The sequence below is a fragment of the Argiope bruennichi genome, chromosome 9 (assembly GCF_947563725.1).
Source record: "Argiope bruennichi chromosome 9, qqArgBrue1.1, whole genome shotgun sequence".
NCBI lineage: Eukaryota > Metazoa > Arthropoda > Arachnida > Araneae > Araneidae > Argiope > Argiope bruennichi.
Window position 1 is genome coordinate 32,753,801 of NC_079159.1, and position 22,804 is coordinate 32,776,604.

The window sequence follows — 22,804 nt, forward strand, 5'->3', positions numbered from 1 at the left end:
GTGGAAATGATGAAATTGCAATTAATATAAAGATATTTTTTAATAAAACCAAGCGTTTTATTTTATTTATCATCTTTATTGTTATTCATTTATTATTATTATTATTATTATTGAATATGAGTATTGCAAACAGAATCACTCGGTATTTAAGTCTTATGTGAACTACAAAATATTTTTCATAATTTATGTAATATCTCAAACAATAATTCAACAAAAATTTCTCAGATTCAGCATAAAACTCAGTTTTTAGTTTTGCTTTCAAAAGGAATGAAATGAAATCAATAATAATATTTTGTTTTGGCCTATAAATATATTTCAAAAAATATAAGTCTAAATTTAATGCAGAAAGGTATCATATTCTGATAAATATTCTGGACACATCAAATTTTAGATAAATGAATGAATTTTTCTATTTTCCACGATTAACTAAGACTTATTTATGAAGTTTTCAATGTTAAAAATTTAGAAAAACTCAAAAATTTCATAATCTTAGGCCAATTAATCTTGAGAAACCTCGCGCTGATTGGCGTATTTTCTTTGAAACGATAGATGGAAAATCTAAAATTATCCTTTTTTTATTGAATAGTGATATTCAAATTTTCATAAATCAGTCAGTTTAAGTGATTGGTTTAGTTGATTGGAAATTAATTCTTTTTATTTAAAATATTAGTGTTTCAAGAACATTTTGTTATTCGTGATTTCCACAGCAGAAGCTTTATGTAAAATCAAAAATTCGTTATTTATTAGAGCATTTATTGAATCAAGTTACATAAAATATAATCATTTTCCATTTAGACTATTTTAGCAGATCTGTGTCTTACTAAAGGTTTACAAATTAGCTGTGTGTCCCTGATTTGAATGGATATCCTGTTCATATTAAACAAAACTTGCCTTAAAATAAAACTGATTTATTGGATTAATAATATAGAGAGTGTAAAAGATCATAAAATAATTTTTATTGAATTATTTTTTAGAAAAAATAATATTTCATATTTGTTTCCTTTCCTACAGACATGTGCCGAAAATTATATTTTTGCAGATTTCATTTCCAAAAAGATTTAATTTGTTTTTAATTGGAGCTTTAATCAATGTGATGGTAACACTTTGAAAAAAAGCTAATTTTTTCCCATGAATGCGAAACGTGCTCGTGCAGCTTAAATTTTATTTTTATTTTGTACGAAAAAAATTGTTGAAAAATATAGTTAAAATATTTATTTAAAAATTCCTTAAAAATAGAAATTTAATTTTAAGGTTAAAACATTGGTATCATTTAAAAGATAAATTTTTGATCTTTCACTTCATGTAAAAATCTTTTTTGTGCGGTAATATTTTCGGACGTTATAGCAGAAAAACGCCAAAATTTCGCTTAATTTTTAATAAATAAAATTCTAATTAAAAATTCGAAAAAATAACCCCGAGGTGCACATTCCCGGCCTCCAAGGTATACACGTGCCAAATTTGGTAGCTGTAGGTTGAATGGTCTGGCCTGTAGAGCGCCAACACACACACACATTGAGCTTTATTATATGTATAGATTATTGGCTAAGGTGATGAATCGATTCATCATACTGTATAATAATAATAATTAATAATAACTGATTAATCTCATCTTCCGTAACACATACACACTGAGCCTTCAGTAAAATTTTGAGTTTCCTGGCTCAAAATGTTTTTTCTAGTAACAGAATGAAGCCGAAATAAATTTGGTAAAAAACATTTATTTTAGCATAAAGCAGAAATCTTTATTCAAATTTTATGCCATTCTTTTAATAATTAGAATACATTAAGCATTTCAAAGATGTATAATTCTGCGAAAGACTATAGGTTTTGAGAAGAAATCATCTAATTGAGAACATTTATCAACTCATTAATTATTTGTGTTACAAAGATACTCATTTTGATGATATTTTATTCAGAAGTAAACAACAATTTTGGAGATAAAGTCACAATTTCATTTTTTTTTTCGCTTTTTGCTAATTTGAAAGTTTACCATTTCTTTAATACATCGGTTTCTATTCTATATATAAATATATACAGTTATTTTTGTACTAATTAAAACATAATCGGTATCCTATAAATATATACAAATAATTTTTATATTCGCATTCTATATAGCTTGTTCTACCTTATATATATATATATATATATATATATATATATATATATATATATATATATATATATATATATATATATATATATATATATATATATATATATATATATATATATATATATATATACTTTAACGCAGACTCTAATAACAAATGTAATCGTAAAGCTCCCACAATAAAAATTCCTTTGGCGATGTGCCTTCTGTAGATTGCAGGTCGTTGTCATTCCAAGTGCAATCCTATTTTAGCATTTCTAACTTATAAAAAATAAACATAATAGTTTCTTATGCACGTAAGCGTATTAAAATGTTCTGAAAATAGTTATGGGGTGAGTCCAAAGCTATCTACTCGGGACTGTATCTGAAACGATGATGACCTGCATGCTAGGTTAGCTAATGTGCCAAGAGACATCGTTAGCATCAAGAAGTGTTATGGTAGGCGTTTAGAGGTCTGCCTTTACCTAAATCATGCGTCCCTGATGACCTGATCATGAAGCGTTTGTTTGACAATATTGCGTCGAATGGTACTTAACATACTGATTGCAGATCATTACTGCTTCAATTACAGTTTATGGAGAAATTTTCTGGCGTTTTATGTAGTATTTTTTTTATATTTATTCTCTAGATAAACAATTGTCACCTGCATTTCGGAAGCAAATTCCGATATGTAGTAGTATCATTATAGCGATATCTGTCGTGCATAGCTGTATCAATGCTGCCATTCATTAAAACTTCAATTACAATATTATATTGTTGGGAAGGCATTCCATAGAATTTATTCAACTACTTTTTGATTTTTTTTCATGCAATACAAAATACAAAGTATTTAAGAATATGTTCAATTACATTTGTACCTAACGTTATAATAATTCGAGAATAAAATAGTTTTGTTTTTCCTTACGTTACAACAACAACAAAAAAAAAAAGCGTGAAAATTTTACTTCATTATTAACTGCAAATATGATAATTACCAAAAGAGACAATGAAGTAGTTTTATCAATGTTCTTTACATAATAGACTTAATTTAAATAAACAACAAGGTATTTAAAAATCGAAATTTTATCATACTGTTGCCAACATGACTTTTAAAAAAAAATTAAATGTTAATATATCAATATTTTTCGTAGTATATTATTTATTACTATCAGATTATGGTCACGTGGTCGGATTATGAAATTAAATCTGTTTGTTTTATTGCCCATTAATTTAATAAATAAAAAATGTCACATCAAATTATTATTAAGTGTAATATATCTTTGAATTAATAAAAAATACCATATTTCATTTTTAAGTACCATTTCATAGGTTATTAAATTTTATTTAAAAGTTATTAAATTATCATTTAATTGAATAATATAAAAATGTATTTTATATTATTTAATTCACACGTTAATATTATTATTTCATTTTGTTTTTAAACCATACTATTTTATAATATGAAAAAGGGCAAACATACATACATTATCATATATATTTTTTAAATACCACCCAAATGATCGAACTTGAAAGATTTAATTAATTGTCATTAAATTATTTGTCATTTAATTTATTTTCATTACTTAATTATTAATGTCATTTAATTCAATAACTTTTAACTTAATTAAATTATTGTAATTACATTATTATTATTATTGTCATTACTTGGTTATTTATTAAAATTTTAGTTTTCTGTTATTTTTTAAAAGCTTTTTTCCACTTATAAATTGCCCATAAAATAAGAATTACGATTCATTATCAAATTGGATATTCCTCCGAAAAATAAAAAACGCAAATATGTAATTTCTTAATTTCAGTATTAGAAACGTAGTATTTAAATTCATCGAAAGTCTTTAAAGGTTCCGACTAGACATCATTAAAATGTTAACTGTCACTCCAAACATGAAACCACATTCATTCAAACGTACGAGACGTTTAACGTCTAGACTGATTCATCCGCTGACACATGAAATAGTTTATTTCTTCAAGGCTAAGTTCGGGGCTACTTAGTTATACATAGCTCGGCCGTCTTCAAGTAATGCAAATTTAAAAGTGGGGAGGCTTCGACTTCTCTCGTAATTAAGGCAAGCATGAAACGATCGTTATAAAGGGTGGTCGGCGGAAGGGAGAGAGAGACGAGGTTCCATTTATTAAGCACACCTGTTACAGCAAGTTCTCGTTTGAGTTTACCCGTCATCTTCTAAGACAAATTGTTTTCAATAGGCGAAAAAAGCTCATGGATACAAATTGTTGGAGTAATTGCTTTGAAATCAATTTGTTAAAGCAAGCCCAGACAATTTTTGCTTAATGTTTTTAAAGATTGCGTCATTTTTTAAAGAAATTATTTGTAATTTTTTTTCGATATTTTGTTTAATTTTATATTACTTTTAGGGGGAAGGAGGATTGAAGTTTCGGAAAATTCAGCCGTGCTTGTTTGCATAATTGATTGTCTTGATAGAATCTTTGGTGTATGATAAATATAATTTCGATAAATTAAATTTCTTTGCGAAATTGTTTTCTCATATTGAGTTTTTTTTTTTTTTTTTTTTTTTTTTTTTTGTCGTAGGGGATGCAATTTAGATAATATTGATTGTACATAATAACTTCATTTTAGAAGAAGAATTCCATTCATAGAAATTTCAAATTTAAGGAATTATATAATACATATTTCAAATGATTTTTTAAAAATTCTAATTTCGATAAATTGAATTTCTTTGTGAAATTGTTTTCTCATATTGAGTTTTTTTTTTTTTTTTTTTTTTTTGTCGTAAAGGATGAAATTTAGATTATATTCATCGCACATAATAACTTCATTTTAGAAGAAGAATTCCATTAATAGAAATTTCAAATTTAAGGAATTATATAATACATATTTCAAATGTTTTTTTTAAATTCTTTTAGCAAATGGTAAAATTTAAGTATTATAAATTGTTATATTTTTAATCGATTTTAAGTTGAAGTGCAATAAAATTCCTATTATCTGCATTCTTTCGTGATAAAGTCTAATCATTAATAAAAAAAGAGATGTTTTAACATTAAAACAAAATAATTCTTTTTTTTAGTAAAAGAAAGAAAATTAATTCGTAAGCACAAAAAAATCTATTGTTTCTTAAATTATAATTGTATGCAAAAACACCTATTGTAAATAAAACTTATTCAAGGACATCTTTATGTTGATTTGTGCTCCTTTTAGCCCACTTTTTATTATCCGTTAATTTCCTTATCCGTGTTTGGCATGCTGCTAACTCCCGCTATAGTTAGGAGTTAGCTTTATAAATAACTAGCCGCTTTTGGCGACCAACTGGTTCACCAATCTTAATGCTCCTTAAATTTCAATTAAATATTTTATGTAACTTGTATTTTAATAGCTTCTTCATTAAATTATTTTTAAGCTTCAAATTTTGATAGTCATTTTATTCACTCATACCATTATGAAGTATTAAGCTGAAAATTATTTGGCATATTATAATACTCAGCTTTGTATGTGAAGTTAGCATATTATAATATAAAAATCATGATGACAAACTATCAAAATTCCGTTGCACAAATTACGCATTGTTCTTCAGTTTATAATGATTTAAGCTTAATAAAAATATCATGTAATATTTTACCCTAATTTATGAGTATATTTCTTAACAGCTGTTTCTAAACAATCAGTCATCTTTTGCTAGCATGTTCATATGAAACATAAACAACAAAACATGGGAACGCTGCACGTGTGACATTACATAATACGATTTTTTATCTTATATGTTTATCTTTGATCTTCTGCAGTTGCATTACTTAGATAATAAGACATTATAAATGTATTATATGGTAAATAGACGTTGTAAATGCGGTTTTTTTTTTATTTTTGCAATAATTTCCGCATTTTTAGTGAGGAATCCTGGATGGAAAAAAAGTTTATTTCAATTTAAATCTAATCAGATATTTTTAAAATCTATTTCATTAAGTGATGAATATTATAGAATTTTCAGTCAGTTGAACTGATATTAAAAATCTAATCTTCTTATAAGTAACAACTTATATAAGTTTAATTAATAACAGAAATACACTGTTTCTTAGAAATGTCTGAAATTAATGTGGCGTCAAAGTGTATCGATTCTGTAACAGCTATTCGTTTTCCTGCAGTGCGGATTATTGATATTCCGATATTTGTGGCTCCGCTGGGTTTTTATTGCTACACAAAAATCAATGCACACAAAAAAAAAATGCCAAACACTGACGCCAATGTTTTTTGCATACATAATTTTAAAACGGTGATTTCAAAAAGTGGCACAGAAACATAAAAAAGTCAAAATATTTCAGAAATTAATTCTTAAAACCAAACTAAGCTATATTTTGTTATATAAAGTACAAACATTAAATTTAAAAACAGATAAATGTATATTACTTGCTCGAAAAACACTTTGACATAATTTACGTAAAAAAAAAATCAAAGAAGCACAATAGAACTTATTTAAGGGGTAACATTGACGGATTATCGGCTAGGCAGCTGCCTAGGACAGCTTGATTGATGGGGGAATAACATACAGATAGACAGAAAATGCTATTATTTTAATTTTCAAAAAAAAGGATTTTTTTAAGAAATATATATTTTTTAAATTATAAAATATTAGAATTAGCTATGTATGAACATACTTAATTTTATAAAAAATAAGACTATAAATATTATTTTCTTTTAACTTATTGTAATATAGATTATTCATAAACTATTAATATTATATTTTATTTCACTTGCTGTATAAAACAACAATATTTAGAGTTATATATGCTTAAAATTTATTATTTCTTTTTTCATAATATTGCAAAAAAAGTTTTAAAAAAAATGTTGACAATATGTTGGCTTGTTATTAAAAGAGCCTCATAATACATAGTGACTGGACCAACAATGGCTTAGCTCGCTATAAAGATGCCAGTAAAAGCAAAACGGCCGCTTATGCTTATTGGAGGGTAGGAAACAGAAATGTCTGCAAAATCGAAAAAAATATTCAATTTAAATTACATAATAAAATAAATCTAAAACAGTGAAACCGCTAAAGAAAATTTTAAATAGAACGATAGAAAAATGTACATAAATAATATATTTTATTCACACTTTTATTATTTCTCGTTCAAACTGATTCATTCACTTGAGTCATATTTAAATGGCTGTATTCTTTACATTATAAAAGAGGGGGAAATGGAATTTTTAAAAGAATTTGAACCAATTGTTTTTTTTATTTGAACTACTTTCTTGAAACGTAATTAACAAAACAATCCAGGATATTCAATTAAATCCGATATCCTTTTTCAGTCAGGACAAGAACTTGAAAATCAGTCTAATCCTGGCTAGATGTACTGAGCTATCATTTATAAGTGTAGTAAAAGTTGAGAAAAATTAGAATTAACACCTCTAGCTAACATTTTTAAAAATTTAAACGAATTATTTGTTATTTGGGCTATTTACTTACAAATAAAATTCAAAACATTCTAGAAAATTTAATTAAAATTCAAGACTAATCTTTAATATTCTTCCAATCTGTGGCAAAATTCTATTAAGTATTTATAATTCTAGACGTCTGTAATTTAGGATTATCCAAACTGATACAAGAGGTCTAAATTTCAAGTGCATAAATATTAAAAATGACTGTTTTGGAAAGTGAAATGAATTTTCTGTCTAATAATTACAACTGGAAGTTGAATTTATTATGAATTTTGTTTTAAAACATTTTTAAAAAGTATAAACCATTCAAAAAAAATTTTTTTAACTTCATTTAACATAAATTAATTATTGACATTACTGGAGTTAAAAGGGTTGCATTTTCTTTCAACGTAATTCTGAATTGGCAAGATTGTTAAAAGATTAATTTAAGATCAATCAAAATTTTATTTATTTAAATTTGAATGTATAGCAAAGAAAGACTCAATTACAGTGTCATACGAGGAAGAAAATGCAAATAAGCAATAATATAAACAATACTAAAAGGAGAAAAAACCAAAATAAAAAAAATCACGAATCAGGAAAGAAACACACGAAAAGATATTTACACTTCACAGAATAATAAAATCATGAAATAACACACTAATTAATCACGAACTAAAGAGCTGAAGACATTTAATCTTAAAACATTGAAAAAATACGTGGTAAAATCATCGAGATATTTAGAGTATTTATGAAAACTTTATAAAATTTGTATTAGGAAAAAAAGTTCGGATAGTTAAGTTTTAGAAAAATATTTTGAAATAGTCTTCTGTGTCTCGAAGTTCTAACCAACACTGTAAAACGAAATAAACAAACGAATAAAACGACTAGCTGAATCTCTAACCAACATTGTAAAACAAATATATATTATTTAAATTATTTCAGGACGTTTAACAAACTATTAATAATTTTATAATAAAATAGCATATACTTAATATCTATACGAAATTTCAAATAAGAACATAGATCAGCTACAGGATAAAAAATGTATTTAGTACTATAAAATAAGAACTTATTTTGCAGAAACCCTATCGCTTTTTATAGCTCTATTGCGCTTAAATATATAAATAAAATATTTAATGAATTAAAACAGTAAGTTCTTTGTTTATAATCAGAAGTTTCAAACAGGCGCATTGACTTTGAAACATTTTAACACAGAGAAACCTTTTTATTTCAAAGTGTGAGACGTTTGTTTATATCTCACTTTCTAAAAATAGCATAACGTAATCGTTTCGCAACAAAAGATATCAGAATTTAATTAAATAAAAACGCTTGAGGCGAAAAAAGATCCCAGAACCCTCATCGCGTTGGCAATTTATGTGCATTAAGTTAACAACAAGTTTAAGTATTATCATTTTTGTTATTTTTCACAGAATAAACGTTTTTTGTGTGAAAAAAAAAAAAAACATCATCCTCAACTGAGATCATGGCCTGAAGCTACACAGCTGTTAATGAAACTTTGATAAAATGCCAAGTTCAAAATTATTCCAAGTTTTTATTTATTTTGTTGGCGCTTTTGCGCACCCAACTAGGGGGACGTTTTTTGTTCCCTTTTCATTGCATAATAAAAAATTAAAAAAAAGATTGAAATAAAAAAGAAAATATGTCAGGGCCACACGTTTATTTGCATAAAGATTAATGGCATTATATAATTTCTAAAGTATTTGTATTAAAATAAATCTGGTGACTTGAGTGAACATTATTTCATATTTTTGAGATTTTTTTTTCTTTTTTCTTGAAATAAAGGAACAGCCCTGAAATATAATAAAATAACGGCTCCTTTTAATTTTATTTTTACATTCATTTCTGTTAAAAGTATCAATTTTAATATTACTATATTCACAAATAATAATAACAATAATATATTGTCATTAATATCTATGAAAACGATCATTATATAAAATTATATATATAGCATATAAAAATGATACTATTATGTTGTTTTTAAAGATATATTTCTAGCTGTTCTATTTTCAAAATAACTACTCTCTGATTGAAATCTAATTGAAATTATTCTAGTAGAAGTAATAAAGGTGTAATGCCACTTGTTTTTGAGCTAAAATAATATTTGAAAGCTAAGAAACTTTGATTTAATACATTAAATTAAAACCTCTCTATACATTAGCAAAATTTAAATTGTTTTTAATATTTTTGGATGTTATGAAAATTTTATGATGTATTATAAAAAATTGTTAGCGAAATCATTGCTAAAAATTGATTTAAAAAATAAATGCCAATTGATATAATTGTTTTTAACTCTTTAACTAATTTTTTAACAAGCCTAATAATTTTTCTTGCCCCTTAAACTTAAGTTGAATAATATGTATATATTTCAATCCAAAATAACTTATAATGTAAGTTATTAAATGCTTTATTTTGTTTTTAAACAGAAAAAAATAAATAATGTTTTATAAGTAAGATAAATGGAGTATGAAAATAAACTTGTTACAGCTGAATTAATTTTAGTGATGCGTTTTGTTTTACTAACCTACTTAATTGATAGTGTTACTCCAGTTAATTCCAGTTTCGTACGTTTTCTTACAAAGACGGTAATCTCTGGTAGTGGCGCAGCAGAACTTAGATTCGAGCAACAAAAATAATATGGAACCGGAACAATCACAAAATTTAACTTGTTGATAAGATAATTAATAAAGCTTGGATTGTATTACTCTAAATGATACTTGTGAGAAATATATCATTTTGTTCAAATAAGTTGTTTCTGGTTATTTAATCAGGTAGAACGTTTGACTCAGTTTAGAATGAACTGATATTCAAATCCGGGTCAAAACTGTTCTTCACGTGCTATGATGTATATTTTTTTTTCTTTTGTTAAAAGACACAAAACTCGCTAGAGGAAACATTTAAGAATAAACTGTTATCATCGATTATTTTACTTTACAACGCATCATGGGTAATTACACTTCGAATTATCAATCCTTGTTAAAACCAAGATGGCTTAATGGCAGTACATTGGCATTTTTTTTTAAATATTTGGGCTTTTGGCAGGTCGATGTGGCTTAATGATAATTACCTTGACTTAAATACTCATCTACTACTGTTTGTTTTTAGAAATTTAAAAACAAATCCTGGGTATTTACTATTCAAGCTATCTATCCTTGTTCAGGTCGAGATGACTTATTTGCATTATCATGTGCATTTACCTTTCAAAATATCTATGCTTTATACAGATCGATGTGGATTAATGATAGCTATCTTGACTTAAATACTGACTTGCTACTATTTGTTTTTAGAAACATAGAAACTCAGCCTAGGCATTTAGTTTTCGAATTATTTATCCTTGTTCAGATAGAGATGACTGAATGCCATTATCATGGGCATTTATTCATCGAATTCGATATTTCTTAAAGGCGGTATCTTGAGCATTTATTTTTGGAATATTTATGCTTTATTCAGGTTCAGTCTTAATGATACTTATCTTGATTTAAATATTCAATTACTATTTGATTTTAGAGACATCAAAACTCATCCTGGGCATTTATTTTTCGAACTATTTATCCTTGTTCAAGGATAGTTTCGAGGTGACTAAATGGCGTTATCATATCCATTTACTCTTCTTATTATCTATCCTTTCTTCAGATCTAAGTGGTTTAATGACAGCATCTTGACTTAAGCACTTACTTACTATTTGCTTTTAGAGATATAAAACGCATTATGTGCATTTACTTTTTGAATTATCTATGCTTTATTCAAATCAAGATGGCTTATATAGAAGTACCTTGATTTAGGCACTGATATACTATTTTCTTTCAGATGCGTAAAAATCAGTGTACAAATCATTTTCGATTTAAACCTAATTATTCGTTGCCTTTATTACATAACATGATGTGAATTTATTTTTCGAATTACCTTTGCGTCGGATTGCAGTAGTGGGAGAATCTCGATTACAGTGCTAGAGGTCGAGAATTCGCAAAATTCGATTCCGCCTAAAGTCTCTCCCATATGAAAGCTTGATGAATATTGAAAACGTGGACATCATATATTTTACATTGCCGCTGCGGGAAAATTTGGAGAGGACCATCGGCATCGGCATCGGAATTCTAAATTGAATCTTAAATAGCTTTACAAGAATACAATTGTGTAAACAAGCCAATTCATTTTGAACCTGATTCCAAACAGATCGCACTGGAGTCTTATGATATTTTAAATATCATTCTCATTTGAAATACGGTAAGACTCCAGTGCTTGTAGATTTGGTTTTAATCCTGTTTAGTCAAAAATATCTACACAAGACGAGAATCACGATAAAAGGCAATTACGGAATTTCTTAGTCATAATGTTCTTTAAGTATCTAGATAGTATTTAATATAGAAATCTAATTTAAATGTCAAGTGAAAAGTTGTAATTTCCCATTTTTGTTGATATTTGAGTTTCACTTTGAAGTAAATCTACTAGACAGGCCCTAAACACACTGACTGAGATCTGTCAGTTTGCGAATAATGCTGGTTAAAGCACGCTAGATGATAGAGCTCATGGACTTCAATTTATGTGCTTCGTGATCTCATAACCGTAAGTTGCAATATTAATAGAAGCGTAGTACGGCTGTTTGTGAGTTTTTAAGCAATTACTCGCCAAAAGTAGGAATTCATAAAATTTTATTTGCAACCCTATAAAGCAAAAATTGAATGTTTCTCAAAGGAAAATTTTCTTTCTCCTCTATCCAAGTTGACCTCCAATTTGGTAGGCGTTTTAACTACTGACGAATATTTCGCCAATTTCACGATTATACAATAATTTTAAGCCTAACCGGTGATTTTATATAATAGAAGATTAATTCATTTGGTTCTAGTCGAAATATATGTATAGATAATTGTAAAACATTCAATAATATGTAACATAAAACAGGACGCATTTATGTAGTATTATGAATCAGTATTTTATGAATTTTGGGTTCACTGTTGAAAATTTATCAAAAAGTAAGTAGTTTGACCTGAAATATTCAACTAACTCCAATTCGTTTTATAGTATGTAATTAATCCATTCAATTGTAGTCGAAAAATTTAAAGAACTCCAATTCGTTTTATAGTATGTAATTAATCCATTCGGTTCTAGTTGAAAAATGTAATAAACTCCAATTGATTAGTATGTAATTAATCCATTCAATTGTAGTCGAAAAATTTAAAGAACTCCAATTCGTTTTATAGTATGTAATTAATCCATTCAATTGTAGTCGAAAAATTTAAAGAACTCCAATTCGTTTTATAGTATGTAATTAATCCATTCAATTGTAGTCGAAAAATTTAAAGAACTCCAATTCGTTTTATAGTATGTAATTAATCCATTCAATTGTAGTCGAAAAATTTAAAGAACTCCAATTCGTTTTATCGTATGTAATTAATCCCTTCGATTATAGTCGAAAAATTCAACTACAATTCATTTTATAGTATGCAATTAATCCATTCGGTTCTAGAATCGAAAGTAGAACCGAATGTAGTGTGAAAAGAACCGAAAATAGAACCGAATATTTTATAGTATGTAATTAATTCATTCAGTTCTAGTCGAAAAACATATATTGATAATTTGTAAAGCCTTCAATAATATGTAACACAAAACTGGACGCAGCTATGAAGTTGAGAGCTAATCAGTATTTTATGAATTTCTGATTCAATATTAAAAATTTTTTATAAGTAGTCTGGCCTGAAAATTTCAATTAATTTTATAGTATGTAACAAATTTTTATTGCTATTAGTATCTCTTCAATAATGCCTTAACGGAAACAGCTATATGTCAACATGTGTCCTAGGAAATTGGCTCTTTAAAGACCAAACTGCGTCGAACCATCTGTTTTCACGTCATCCATTAAAATCAATTCATTTTTAAATCAGCGTTTCCTTGTTAACGGAACTCCGCACTGATTTTTTATGATAAGAAATTTCCTTTTGCCTTCAAATTATTTCTGTTCAATGTCATTCTAGAAATCGGTTATCAGTTGTTTTATTAAAAGAAGTGACTGTGCAGATGGAACATCGAAGGAATTTTCTAGTTTATTTAATAGAAATTGAAAAGGATTGAATTTGAGGAAGATAGTTTTTTCGTTGCTTAACAATCATACGATTAATAGGATTGTGATAAGTAATTCTAAAAATTTATATACATAAATTAATTGATCCCATTTTTAGCCATTAACATTCGATATTAGGTTGAGCAATGAATATTTTAAATTATTAACTATTGATAAAAACGACCGAAATCTCAATGTATCAAAGCTCAATAATATATCAATATTTTTCTTCTGGCAACGAAATGTTTGTTTTAGCATTTTAATGATTTTAATAAAAAAATTATTTTTTCTTACACTTTTTTATTAATGCGATACATTTCGCACTTTGTAAAGAAAATATTCACTATCTGTTGTGGCATGAAAGTATAAAAAAATTCTTGTACTATCGATCAACATTTCAATTAATTATCAACTATTACTAAATAAAAATATTTATCTTGTAATCAATTATCAGAAAATAATTAGTGAATCAATGCATTTATTACTTTCATCTTAGTTCAGAATATCCAGAATTCAAATCAAAAAGGGGGGGGATGCGTCTGTAATATATATATATATAACTAATTGCTGTATCCGGCGTTTAAATCTTCTTATGTATAATTGTAATGTAAAAACTATTTTTGTTTAAAATTTTATGATACAAAATCCTTTTATCGTCTAAAATAATTATCATCTGTTTATAATTAAAATTAGAATATCATTCGAATCAGACGATTCTTTAAAAATAAATAATATTGTCTTCGTTTGAATGATTGACTTATGTTCAATTTTAGGCGTGGTTAAATGTCTACTTTTAGACGAATAAAAGTGTTATCAAAAGACGTATTAAAATAAAAGGGAAATTAAAGAAATACAATAATGTTTTAAATGTAAAAAAAGAATTTTAGTTATTTTCTTATTAATTGATATTTAATTAGTTTTTGTGCTTTAAACAGTATTATCTCTTTATATATATATAATATAAAGTCACAATGACTTTCATGACATTCTCGTAAGCGAAGTATTGAGAAAGTATTATAATCGTCAAAAAATTCCATTGTTCCTCCATGTTTCAGACCTCACTGAGTACAAAAGACACATTTACTTCTGTCTTCTCTGTCTATTTATGAATACGATAACTCAAAAATACTTTGAGCTAGACACCTGAAATTAGATATATAGAATTACGACAAAATTTGTAGGTTTCTGTTAAGTTTTAAACGAAATCGATTCACGAGAAGTCTATTTGGCTGCTCGAGTGTAAGTGAACTCGATAATTCCAAAACGCAAAGAGCTAATTAAGTCATATCACTGACTCTCCAACCCCCCCCCCCTCCGGGATGTACACGGATAAAGAAAACTGAATGACCGGATTGCCTCAACTGCAACACTGGTGGGAACTGTGGTTGAGTCCTAAAGGCCATCACCGGCCACGGTACAACCTTTCCCGAAGGAAGTACGTCCCGTTATCGATGGGAAGAGCAAGATCCCCCACCTTTTTGTGTACCCTCCAGGGTGGCGAGATCCAACCACCATACCGGAAACATCTCATCTTCTTTTCGAGGTGCCCCCACCGGGGGTCTCAGAGCTATATAAATAAAATTTGGAACACATATTTAGCATCCAAAATGTAAATACTTGTCATATTTTGAATTAAATCTGTTAAACGGTTGAATGTCTGTCAGTCTGAATTTTCACATGCATGTGAACGTAATAAATCCTAAACGCATTGACGCTTTTCATATTTTGAATTAAACGCAATGAATTTCTTCTTATTATTTTATGAGTACAATTATAGTTTTGTGTCAAATTTTGGTGTCAATCAGTACAAAATTGCGACCGAAAGATATATTATCGTGATAAATAAAAATGTCAAAGCCATAACAAAAATTTATATTTCGTAACTATCTGTCACCAGTGTCATGCAAGATATTCGCGGCCTTGTACAATGTCAAGAATTTTACAAGAAAGAATTGAAATAAAAACCTTTATTGGAGAGCTTGCGAGAAAGTTTCAGGGAGACAATTCACGCTGATTTATATTAAAATATGCAAAGGCGCGTAGCACGAGAGAAAATAAAGGATGTTGATAGCCATAAGCTGGTGAAATGGAGACAAAATAGTAAGGTATTCATTTCATTTTTAGAGCTAAAATCTGAGGCAATAAAAAGCATTACCTTTGCCATCGATAACCTACTCGAAAGTATTAATTTACATCATGAAACTAACAGGAATGTTCTCTTTTCAGTTTTATACTTTTGTAACATGAATGATATAGTTCATGTTGATAATCATTTATTAATTCTCAAATAGTATATTTTTCTTTCGAGCAGCTTAACCCATAATTTGAATTGTTTTACAATTTGGGGTTGATATGGCATATAAGAATGTATGGATTTAGATAGTTGCATCTTGAAATTGTAAAGTGCTCCGACACAAATATATATAGGGTATCCGAAAATTAATCCAAGATTTGAATTTGTCACATGTTTTGGCAACCCTATTAAAAACATTTGACAGCTGATAGTTTAGAATTAGTAAAAATAGAGCGTTACACGACAGAACGTGTTTTCATTGTTGAACAATATTTAAAAAAATAATGAAAGTCTGGTGGCCACAGTTAGAAAATTTTAAGAATTGGCCCCCTAGATTGTGCGATTTAACACCATTGGATTTCTTTTTATGGGGTTATTTGAAGTCAAAAGTCTATACCAACAAGCCCACAAGCACGCGTGCATTAAAGAGGGAAATTCAACGCTGCATCAACTATGCCCATTTTGCGCAAATTCAGCCATATTTGCGCAAAATGGGCAATTTTGATAAAAGAATGTATATGTGCCAGCAAAGCCGTGGAGGCCATTTGCCTTATGGGTTATTCTATACATAACCCTATTCTATGTACTTTAGCAGTTAATAAAAATATAACAATTTAAAGGGAAAAATGTTTTTATTTATTTATTTAATTCAAATCCTCCGTTAACACGTTGCTGTATGGTGTAATGCTCCATTTTTATTTATCCTAAACTATCAGCTGCCAAATAATTTTTAATAAGGTTGACAACATTTTACAGCACGATTGGTGGCAAATTCAAATCTTGAGTTAATTTTGGGACACCTTTTATAATCGTTCCAAAATTTGCTACACATCTTTAATCCAAGTGATTAAACTATATCCCTAATTCAAACTACCTAGCAGTTTGAATTAGAGATACAGGTTTTTGAGGCAAATGTGCAGAGACGGACTTATAGTTTTTTTTTATCAGTTTCTTTTTTTTTTTTCTAATTTTTTTTTAAACATCTACAATTTTTTTGCAAAGACTACAAAACATAATTCATTGGTTTCTCTAGTTTTGAATTATAGTGTTCACTCTCCGACTGATAAATTGGCATAATTCCCCCCAAAAAAATCGACTTTAGAAAGTTCTAAGACTTGATGATTTATCAAAATCTCAAATTCCAATTTTTTGATTATTATTATTATATCTCTTATTATACTTCGCATACCAGAAGGGGGGAAAATGATTATATCTGACTTAAAAACCTCGTGATTTACGTGCATCTTTTTTTTTTTTTTTTTTTTTTTTTTTACCAAATCCTAACGGCTCTTATCAAAGAGTGAAAGTTCCAATTCCCAATGACACTAGAAAGTTCGACCACTTCTACTCACTTCTTCATATCGACAACGCGTGCATCCCCCTATCAATAAGTCCACCGAAAAAGTCCCCTAGCGCTCCAGATTAAAGACAACCCAGAAATCCATTCCTACTCCCCCATTCACAGTTGAAATGAGGTCACCGTCATCGGAAATCGTTAACTGGAACCATTGCCGACCGTCCCACAACCCTTCACTTCGAATGAATGAATCGACTGTCTTTTTTTTTTTTTTTTTGCTGTCTTTTGGGTAGGAGTAGATGAACAGATTATCGAAAGACAGAAGAAATCTTTGTATGGATAGAATTCTTTTTTGGTCTTTGCCATAGAGAAATATGACAAGGCGTTGGGAGTTTGCTTCTACCACCCTGACATTCTCTATCTCTTTAGTCGTAGCTTATAAGGTTTCACGAAGTACAGGATCTAATCTGTAGTCTAGACGATGGAAGAACAATTTTTTTAAAGCAGCAATGTTTACCCCTTAGTTACCAGGAGGGTTTAGTTTCCAGGCGATAATTTGTCAGGCCTTGTCATCGTGTCATAATACCCCTGACTTCTTTTTTCGCTAGAAATGGGATCAAAACGCTTTTCATATGCTGAATTTTTATGAGTGGATTTTAGTGATGAGAAACATATTTTTTGAAGCTCTGAAAATTGAGTATATCTTTCCAGCTAAAGATGGCGCGTTTACTATGCATTTGATATCTTGTTTGGTGATATTAATTCTGCTCTAACTTCTATCGGTTTCAAATTAGTACATAAATATTATTTCGAATAATATCAAGAATCTTTTATTTGTTAATTTAAGTTCTTCAATTCAACTAAGTTCATTTATATGATATCGTTCTTGTGATCTTCTAATCCTTCTGGACGCTTGTTTCTAAAGCTACGAAAGTATAAATTTAAAAAAAAAAACTGAAAGCTACGAAAGTATAAATTTTAAAAAAAACTGAAAGCTACGAAAGTATAAATTTAAAAAAAAACTGAAAGCTAAGAAAGCTTAAAAAAACTGAAAGCTTCTAAAAGCTACGAAACTATAAAGTTAAAAGTTATTATATTTCATCAAGTACAAAGTAATGAATGAATAATAAAAATAAAAATTGCCAGCATTGATGGTTGAGTTGTGGTTTATCGTTTTGCGTGTTTTCAATAATTTTCATGCTAATTGATGAAAAAAAGTGGACTAAAGCGTATAAACTAATGGTTGATTTCAATATTCTTTATTAAGCACGGAAATTGATACGTTTTTAAGAAACAGGAAATGTGATGGATTTTTCTTGATTTAAAACTCTGATTAGTCGTTGATGCACTCAAAGAATCAGTTGGATTGTCTCCCCAAAATTTCTCACATGCATTCTAACAAACTTGTCATATCAGATAACGCCTTATATGGCATTGGCGTACAATAGTTACGAAATGTTTTTTGGCGAGAATTTAACATTTTTACTGAATTTATCGTATAATGCTTGGCGAGTCATTTGGCGATTAATTCCTGGTATACGGTTAATAATATTCGAAGATCTTATTTGTGTTATAAGCACGTTTTTTCTCAACCGATTGAAATAAAAAGTTGACGCAAAACTGCACTTGTAGTTACGAAATCCCATATCAAATTTGATATATTTAAGTCTTTGCATTTTTGAGTTATTGTGTGTACACGTTTCTGAAATTAGACTTACAAACGGTTAAGCCCTTCTTGGATTCAGTTCCAAATTTCATATATGTCTACACTATAGATGTTAAATCTGTGTTTCGAATGTTAGCTGTCTTCGCTTAGTTATCATCGTGTAAACTTAAATTCGAACAGACGGATTTCCTCTGAACATATTTACTCAAAATTTGTCAGAAATCTGGAAATTTGGTGTAAAAACCATATGCCAAATTTCAACCGTCAAATTTGAAGCGTTTTTTTAGTTATATTTATCACAGACAGATTGACGTTTTCCGAATATATGTTTTTGGAGCTCATTGTGGTCTAAAAATTCGTCAAAATCTTGAGTTCGAATTTTTTGACTACTACTGTACTTTCTCAATACTATTTATACGAGAAAGTAAAAATGGAAATTTTGCTCGCATAACATAATGTTTTAGGATTGATTTTTCTAACTTTATATTATTTTTTAAAAATAAGCTTTAATTATAGGAATAAAAGTTGACGGTTGAGTTGTTTTGTGAGATTTATCCTTGTTTACAAACGCTTGATCATTAAGTGACAAAACAGTGCTTGTATTTTTTTTTTTAAACTGAAACACGCTTTTGTTTATGGATGCAGATGTAGAAATAGAATTTTCCCCCATCACAAATCTGGAGATCGAAGCAAAAATTTACAGGCGTGTGGCGTACATCTAAATATTTTAAGTGGGTTAGAAATGCACTAATATATTTTTATTTTAAAGAATATTTAGTAAATATCCTTTTTATAATATTTATTGTGGCATAACTTCTTGTAATATTGTTTTCAAGGCCTCATTTGATTTTAGATTCTCAAGTTTTCTACGAGAATCTAAATATCATGTTTATATAAAATGTATTAAATTTCAATAATATTTGTTGTTAATTATAATTTATTATAATTTTTTATTATTGTAGTTTATTATAATTTTTAGAACAAAAGATCGTTAAAACTAAATTTAACAAGATCCAAATAACATAATTCATTGTGTATTATTTTCATATTTAACCGAATAAATAACAATATAATATAGAGCGGTAAAGAATTAGTATTTTATGAATTTCATATTCACTTTTACTATACGTAATTGTTAACTAATTACATTGCTATATGTAACAGATACATAACAATTAACTCCATAAAAAGTAACGTGTTTGGATTTTTTTCTGTAATATTTTGCGTAAGCAGGTTTTATTTTGAAATTCAGCATTGCAAATAAAATTGCATTTACAGAGGAAAAATTATTTCAACAGTAATAAAAAAGTAAATTAATAAAAATATTAAAGAAATTATCAACAAATAATAATATACTGATATTTAAAAAAAATGGAACATTATTACATATTAGTTTAAATTTCATCAAACTTTAATGATTATAATCTTAATTTATGTTACAGGTTTTGCTTGAAATGAAAATTTAATACATATCATAAATAATTTTTTTCTTATATGTTGATTCAAATTTTCATAACGTTTTTGCATCAAAATATTAATTCAGTTCTTGTAGATTTTCAATGTAGCTTGCCTCGCATGAACTCATAGTAAATGCTAGATCAAAACATTCAATCAGAAAATCCGAACCAAGAGTTGGTTATTTTAATGGTAAATTTTATTGCTACACACCGGGATTGCTTTGCACGTCAGTTTATATCTTGATAGTTTTATGTGGGTGGAAATCCCATACAACGTATCACGAATCACTACCGTCTTTACACGGAAGTATCAATGCAAAACAACTGTAAGTTGATGCAGCTGCGCATAAAATCAAAAATATTTCAGCAGGTGAGTTTGAAACCGAAATTGTTTATGCACTAAAGACTACTGGTTTTCATGGTTCGAGGCATTTCATTTGCATGTGTTTGAATATGACGCAAATAGAACTTTTCATTGCAACAAGCACCATGTTAAGCTGTGAGGATAAGTTCTTTTTGATGTACAAACGTTAGCACATTTAAATGCGCAATAATTGTTCCTTGAATGACAAGAATGATGCATTTATAGAATTTCAAATTACCATTTTAACATATGTCTTTTATATAATATTAATTCAAAATTTGTAATTTGAAAGAATTTGGACTAGCATTTATTATTAAGAAATTCTTTGCCTTATTATCAATTTTGCCAATAATTTTGCAGCAGTCAATCTAAAATTTTAAACATTTTTAATTTGCAATGTAATTTTAATAAAAAATATTTTTAAATGATATTCTCATTATAAAGAATTAGCCAATGTAGTTTTGATTCATTTAAATATAAAATCTTAATCATTTTCTTCATAATTATGGAGCATTTTTTTAAGAATTTGTTTCACGTGATTTTTTTCTAGTCGTAAGGTATATCTTGAATAAAAACAAATTTATTTCATTCTGAAAGAATAAATTATATTATTTTATTGATTTATAATTGTATAATTTACGGCTTAATGCTAGTTAATATTTATTTATTCTGCAATATCATTTTTTAAAAATTATTCTATTCAAATTCTTTCATTTCTTAGTAAATTTGAAACATACTTTAAATCTAAATGGTATTCTATAATATAAAAATGTCAAATCTTTATTTCAATAGCCCATGTTTCTGCTTTCTGAATATGTAAAATAATTCAGAAAGTAGAAGTATTAAAATTGTTCTCCATGTTCAATTACGATTACAATAAAAATAATTTCTGATTTGGAAAATTTAATATTTGTTAATAAATTTAATACGTAAATTTTTAGTAATGCATAGTTCTAATTATATAAAACGTAAAGTAACCACTTATTATTGAACATTATTTCTGAATTCTGGTAAAAATATATTTACTTTTAAATTTAATATTTCCATACCTTTTATTAAGTAAAAATAATTTAGATTTAAAAAAAGATTTTTTAAGAATTATTTAATAACTGAAACAAAGGCGCAGACGATTAATATCTGTAATCAACAAAAGACAGATTTATTTCATTTTTCGTATTTTATTTATTTTTCTAAGTTAAGTTATTATGTCTATTTTTATTAAAAAAGAATTCTGTTTTTCAGAAGTTACGACAAAGGAGAAAAAGTCATCCAGAATACAAAAGCTGAGAAAACACCTCAGTTGTGGTTTTGGCCGCCTCTGTAAGTAGACCTTGAGATTCTATATTTAATGTTTCTGAATAATCACAAACTTCATTCTTTTCCGAAAAAATGAAGTTTAAGCTTGTTATTGTTGTAGTTTTGCTTCCTTTTTCTTCCGGGAATTAAACTTTATACTGAATAGAAATTGGCAATGTAGCCAAATGAATTGCATCTAATTGTTGAATCATTCAGTTGATTTTAAAAATATATCGGTAAAAACCAAAAACTTTCTGAGAGTTATTTTATTTCAATGTTTTTATAGATTCATCTTCCATAAACTTTTATTGCATTCACTTTTATTTTATTAAAATTGTTTAATTTATTAATTGATTTAAAACTTCTAGTATCAATCACAAATGTAATATTTCAAGAATTACTGCATTATAATTTTATGAAGCTTTTTATAATGTATGCTTCTATTTTTGTTTTCATCTATTTAATTTTGTGGGTTTGTAATTTAGCATTACTTTAAATAACTAGAATATACCTGAAAACAAGGAATGTGTTCTTAATTACTTTACGACGTTCATTTAAAATGTGACGAATTTTGTCAGACATTATGGATAAAATTTTCAGAACTCTGTAAATCATTATTTAAGAAAAGTGCTGACATTCACAAATAATTAATACAAATGTGGCTTGCATATTACGCAGTTCTAGATTACCTGAAAAGAAAAAGAATCCTATCTAGTTCGTCAGATAAATAAGGTCAAGGAAAACTAAATATAAATTTTATTATTGAGATTGAGTTTTTTAATTGAAAATATTTCCTTGATAGTTAAGTGGTTTTCCTTAAAATGAATAGTAATTAAACGCGATGTAAATAGTAATTTTA

The 22,804-nt window shown here is 27.5% G+C and overlaps 1 protein-coding gene across 5 annotated transcripts in view; it reads left to right on the forward strand.

Annotated features, from left to right (window-relative positions):
* Positions 1-22,804, forward strand: part of LOC129983687 (cyclin-dependent kinase 14-like) — a 162,622-nt gene that overhangs the window by 24,283 nt on the left and 115,535 nt on the right. The window contains exons 1-2 of one of the 5 annotated variants that reach the window (XM_056093275.1): positions 12,072-12,080; positions 21,892-21,969. Coding sequence is in view for 2 of the 5 variants with exons in the window: in XM_056093271.1 (XP_055949246.1) it covers positions 12,436-12,487; positions 21,892-21,969 (130 nt within the window). In the remaining 3 variants the exon portion in view is untranslated. Of the gene's footprint in view, positions 1-12,071; positions 12,081-12,420; positions 12,488-20,522; positions 20,656-20,755; positions 20,785-21,891; positions 21,970-22,804 lie in introns of those variants that run through there. The other 4 variants (XM_056093271.1, XM_056093273.1, XM_056093274.1 and 1 more) reach the window with 4 other exon arrangements.